The 605-nt window shown below is 52.4% G+C and overlaps 1 protein-coding gene across 1 annotated transcript in view; it reads right to left on the reverse strand.

The window, feature by feature from the left end:
- The window catches only part of RPS6KA1 (ribosomal protein S6 kinase A1), a 23,922-nt gene that overhangs the window by 4,895 nt on the left and 18,422 nt on the right, over window positions 1–605 (reverse strand). The window contains 3 exon segments of the mRNA XM_031062073.1: window positions 28–92; window positions 214–302; window positions 522–592. Coding sequence (XP_030917933.1) covers window positions 28–92; window positions 214–302; window positions 522–592 — 225 coding nt within the window.

Consider the following 605-nt stretch of genomic DNA (forward strand, 5'->3'; position numbering starts at 1 on the left):
CAGAAACTTGCTCTCTCTGATACTCACATTCCAGTCGATGGTGGAGTAGAAAGGGTGACGCTTGATCTCCTCTGCCCCATCTGGCCCAGACCCTGCAAGAACCACCACAGGTCATGTTGTACTGAACCCCCAACAAAGCCAAGGGGACAGCCAGGGAGGCAGCACAGCCAGGTGTCACAGAGAACCTCAGAAACAAAAAAAAACTGGTCTTACCTAATCTGTTGGCTGGATTCCTTTTGAAAAGGGCTCGCAGGAGACTCTGAGCCTCAGCGCTCAGGAACTGTGGCATGCCCAGTTTCGCTCTGGGGAGGAAGTTATGCAATCAGCTGCAGGTTTGAAGAAAAGCCACAAGGCATCTGTAGCACCTCCACCCCCGAAATGCACATCATCTCTCTGGCATTTACCCTGCACCCTTTAAACGGATGGCTGATATGGCACCACTTGCCAAATAACGCCCCAGAATTTCAAGAGCCCCCACTTGCAACACCCCTACTGTGCAGACAGAAGGGAGAAACTCTTACTTGAGGATGAGGGTCATTGTCTCCTTACGGTCCTTCCCCTGGAAGGGCTTTGCCCCCGTGAGCATTTCACACTGGGAGGGAAAG

The sequence above is a fragment of the Geospiza fortis genome, unplaced genomic scaffold (genome assembly GCF_000277835.1).
Source record: "Geospiza fortis unplaced genomic scaffold, GeoFor_1.0 scaffold432, whole genome shotgun sequence".
In the NCBI taxonomy this organism is placed as follows: domain Eukaryota; kingdom Metazoa; phylum Chordata; class Aves; order Passeriformes; family Thraupidae; genus Geospiza; species Geospiza fortis.